This window comes from Cyprinodon variegatus, unplaced genomic scaffold (genome assembly GCF_000732505.1).
Source record: "Cyprinodon variegatus isolate N-32 unplaced genomic scaffold, C_variegatus-1.0 Scaffold3900, whole genome shotgun sequence".
Taxonomy (NCBI): Eukaryota; Metazoa; Chordata; class Actinopteri; order Cyprinodontiformes; family Cyprinodontidae; genus Cyprinodon; species Cyprinodon variegatus.
The window spans coordinates 1-4,689 of record NW_015154353.1 but is presented as its reverse complement, the minus strand read 5'-3'; the positions used below and the strand labels follow the sequence as shown (position 1 = coordinate 4,689).

At 37.9% G+C, this 4,689-nt stretch overlaps 1 protein-coding gene across 1 annotated transcript; it reads right to left on the bottom strand.

Annotated features, from left to right (window-relative positions):
* Positions 1-2,038: 2,038 nt before the first annotated feature.
* On the bottom strand, positions 2,039-4,612 carry LOC107081284 (tyrosine-protein kinase HCK-like; the record flags this gene model as incomplete). The annotated part of the gene is made up of 4 exons (XM_015369483.1): positions 2,039-2,115; positions 3,536-3,718; positions 3,803-3,955; positions 4,463-4,612. Coding segments are annotated over 4 exons (563 nt in total), but the record flags the coding sequence as incomplete, so codon positions are not given.
* Positions 4,613-4,689: the final 77 nt, after the last annotated feature.

The following is a 4,689-nucleotide window of genomic DNA, read 5'->3' as shown; positions in this document are numbered from 1 at the left end:
TTTTCTTTTCGGCATTCTCTATTAAAAATTGGGATGGCAACAATATCAAATCCAATTTTTTATGAACAAAAAAAAAAAAAACGTCTCCCCCAATCTTCAGCTATATAAAAGAACATTTAGGCCCAAGAAGATTAAAGACACCAAAGAAAAATTAAAGCACATTTTTGATACATAAAGGTGATTAAACTAAAGGGAAATGTATAAAATAATGTCGTATGGACAATGCAACAATCTCTCCCCTTAAGCTGGTCATCAGCTCATTCTCACACCTCACCACCTATAATCATAACCTATCTAGCCTTTTAATAAATGATCGAAAACTGAGGCAGGAAGAGTCAGATCTCCAGGCCATCAGGTCTCCATAGCAACCATTCAACGCTGTCTGACAGCAAAAACCCCAGCAGTGTCCTACCATCACCGATGTAAACATGTAGACGATACTTTGCTACGCGCCACTTCATCGAGAACTTTTTTTTGTTTGATAAAAAATAGAGCAAATTTTAACCCAGTAGAAAAACTTTTTATGCTCACTCTTAAGCTTGGTGAAAGGTGAGTGATGCTGTGGGCTGGTTTCCTTTTTTAAAAAAAGCCATGGGAAACTATTTGGCAGCGTCTTTTGAAAACAAGGAATTTGAAACCACAATTTAGTAAAGTAAACTATCTTTATTTTGGTGGAAGGAAGTTCATGAATCCAACATTTGTTGGTAGGAGGGGAGTGGTGGCCTAGTGGTTAGAGCATAGAGCTTGGATCCCAGAGGTTCTGAGTTCAAGCCCCATTCCCAGAGGCTGCACCTCTGGGTCCCTGAGCAAGACCCTTAACCCCACACTGCTCCCTGGGCACCGCACAATGGCAGCCCACTGCTCCCCAAGGCGATGAGTTAAATGCAGAGAGTGAATTTCGTAGCTCTGTACTTGTGACAATAAAGTTGAATTCTAGAAAAAAGTGATAACTGAGTGTTAGCTGATAGAGCGAACCATTTAGAGTAGGATTTATACCAAGATTATTTATTTAAACATTTTACATTTAACCCTTTAAAAAAGGTAAAAATCTAATTGAAAAGTTAAAAATTAAAATTAAATAATTAATAAGCCTAGTTAACAATTATATTTAGGCTTATAAACTAAAAAATGTGCCAGTATCAGCATTAATGCCTCTAAGGTTTCATTGGACCAAAAAAAGTGTTTATTTCACTCTCAGAGTGTTTTTCCTGAATTTCTTCTAGAAGCACTTTTGTTATTTTTCCTAATATATACAAGTTGCCGTTTCTTGTTATTACATTAAACGACAGCTCAAAGGAAGGCAATGGCATTTCCTTCGCTGCTGGCCAGGAGATTGATCCTATTTATTTGGGTAAAGGCAGTTCCACCAACTCATAAACGATGGATAGAGGAGGTAATGGCACACCTAAAGCTAGAACATCTTCGATTTACGTCACAGGGTACCATTAGGAGATATTTTGAGATTTGGCAACCTGTTATTTCTTATTTTGAATCCAAAGTTCCATCTGCTTCAGCATAATCAGCAGCTTTTTTCCCCCTTTTTTTTGTGATTGAGTGTGATGTAATTATGGAGTCTTTTTGTTTTGTTTTGTATGCCGTGGAGGTGTCTGTTGGTTTAATATGAAAAACTAATAAAAACAATTTGATTATTATTCTTCTTATTACAATGACATTCATTTTTGCCATCAAAATATCCAGATTGTTTGAAGTTACAAAGGTAATAAGGTCTGGTCGTGGATTCCAATAACACTATTGGCTGGAAATTTGGATTTTCAAAGAATTTCACTGAGTTAGGGGTTAAGATAAAAAACAACAACATTTTCTTCTGTCAATCTGCTCTATAAACCAGAACTCCTCAAGTAGAGAAGTTCTAGTTTCACCTGCTTTGATGTTGTAAAATATCTTCTTTAAGAAACCTTTGGCTATCCAATTATCAGTCGATTAATAGAAAAAACAATCAACAGATTAATCAATTTGCAAAATAATGGTTGGTTTTCGCCCTAGAATATAATCAGTAGAGAATGCGAGGAATCCTCACCTGAGCAGAGAAGTCGATGAGTTTTGGAAGCTGGACACGGTTTCCTTCATCGCTCTTTAGGAAGTCTAACAAACTACCTATAGGAAAACATGCAAATATCCATCAACATCAAAATTATTATTATGAAATATATCATCAAAAATAAAAATCATTTTTAGCGCTCTTTTATTACACAATAGTTTTAATTTCTTCCTTCTTTCTTACTGTTCTAGTTTCAGCTCTGGGTGTTTAAAGGAAGCACTAAACTTTCTACAGCTTGTTAACATCAACCTGGGCTGTGATACGGCGAGAGAGAGCAAGGCTTTCAGTTGATAACAGGAAGGCTGAACAGAGCAGAGTTGCTCTTTTAATTCTTTAGGGTTTTTATTTATATTTTAGAATGAAACTGAAAATCTATTTTAAATAGAATAAACATATAAACCCTACTGTTTCAGTAGTGAGAATTAAAGATGCTAAAAACAGATTAAAATGCCTTTTCATCATCAAACAGTTTCCAGCACTTAGAGATATATTACGTAGAGTTTTATGTTAAAATGTAGGAGTAAAGGTGTGAAATTAAATTATTCTGAAGTAGTTTGGTGGGTTAACACCCTTTTCAAAAAAATCAACTTCTGATCTTTATTAATTAGGCAGGCTAGCTACACTAGAAAAGGTCGACATCTAAATAAGTCCCCTTTTCTTAAAATAAATGCATTTGTTCTTGAATTGAGGAGGTAAGTGAGACTTTAGCAGTGGAACATTTAAAACCCCAACTCTTTAAAATAAAAATAAAAACTATTGCATTGTCTTATTTCAAGTGCGTGTTATCTAAATTTCTTATCCTAAGAGTAGAAATACTCGTTCTATTGGAAAATTGTCTTCTTTACTTACTCAAATTGAAGGAAAATACACTTAATTTAAGACATTTTAACTTATTTTTACATAATTTTAGCAGTTTAGTCAGCTGGGAGTTAAATTAAACCTTGGTTTGAAAATTGAAAAGGTTATTTTAAGGTTCTGAGAAGGTGCCTTAGCCTTCCGACGGATCCTGGCGAATTTGTTTTGAGCGGTTAAACACAGGCTGATCGTTATTTGGCAGATAACTGAGGTGAAGATGCAGCCAATCATCATCAACCTTCCAGTTTCAAACACAATGACAGGAAAAAAACATCCAAAATAAGGACGTCTAACCATAAATCCAACATGCAATCAAACCACCTCTTATCAGACAGGTAGTAAATGTAAATATATTAATATTACCGCCAATTTTAAACGGGATGATGGTGCAAATAATCAATAAACCTTCTAATCTTCTAAAAAGTTTTTTAAAAATGTAGAAGTCCAGGTTTTTCTAACCAGTTTAACCTTCTGGGACCAGTTCATCTGCTTTTATACCCACTAAAGACATCAGGAGCATTTATCTCCAGGAGTCCGGACATAACTGGACGTCTGTAAAACTCATTTCTAACTCAGGTTTTTGATAGCTGGCTTGTTTTAACAGGCGCACGCAAAGAGCACCTTTCTCCATGTACTCGGTGATGATGTAGATGGGCTCCTCTTTGGTGACCACAGCGTTGAGGCGAACGAGTTTGTCGTGCTGTAGGCTCTTCATCAGGTTGGCCTCCATCAGGAAGGCCTCCACTGACATACTGCCAGGCTTCATGGTCTTCACCGCCACCTTGGTGTGCTTGTTGTACGTAGCTGATTGGAGAAGAAAAAACACAGTGAAAGGAGTGAATGACACGTTTTTCTTTGTTTCTTCTCAGCGGCAGCGCTCTGACTCACCCATCCAAACTTCTCCAAACTGTCCCGCTCCAAGTCTCTTATCCAGCTTAAGTGAGGATCGTGGGATTTCCCAGGCATCCTTCTCCCAGGGTTTCTCAGGTTTGGGGCTTAAACATGGAGTGGTCAGAGTTTGGCAGAGGCCATCTCCCTGCTCTGAAAACAGCAAACATTTTAAGGTTTAGAGCGTGAGATTCCTAGTCATTCCAGAAACGTTAAAAACAATCCACTGGACTTTGTTTCCAAGTTTGAAGACGTTTCTCTTCCATCCAGGAAGCTTTTTCAATTCAAAATGTCAGAAATAATGTTGAGTTCCAGGTTTTATCCAGCAACCCAACAAAGCCTGGTTTTAGTTTAGAAAATATGCTAATAGAAACAGACACACAGGTCCACCCCTCCTGTATGTCAGGTATGGGGCCTTGCAGAACCAAAGAAGCGAAACAGCCCCCATTCTAAAAAGGTGGACTGCCAGGCTTCCTGGTTTTTAACTTTTTTGGAAGTTATCCAGGCCAATCAGCAGGGGGAGCCATGAATACACTGATTCTAGAAGTTCAATGGTTGACCTGAAAAAGGTTGCTCACCACTAGATGACTTAAGTTTTGACAGGAAACCAACTAAAAGCCAGAAGGAAGCATGCAGAGCGGGTTTCTGGTCTGAACTCACTTTTATAATGGCCGACCAGCTCCTGCAGGGTGCAGAAGGTGATGCGAGGGGAGATGTAAAATCCTCCGTTGTCCAGCGTTCGAATCTTATAATGTTTGACCGTGTCACCAGACTGTGGATCCAGATCCCTGACGGATAGAGAATAACTACCTAGAACAAAAATAAGCAGATAAGACAGCCGGTCATACATGATCATACATGCAGGGGCGGATTTAGGAAATGTGGGG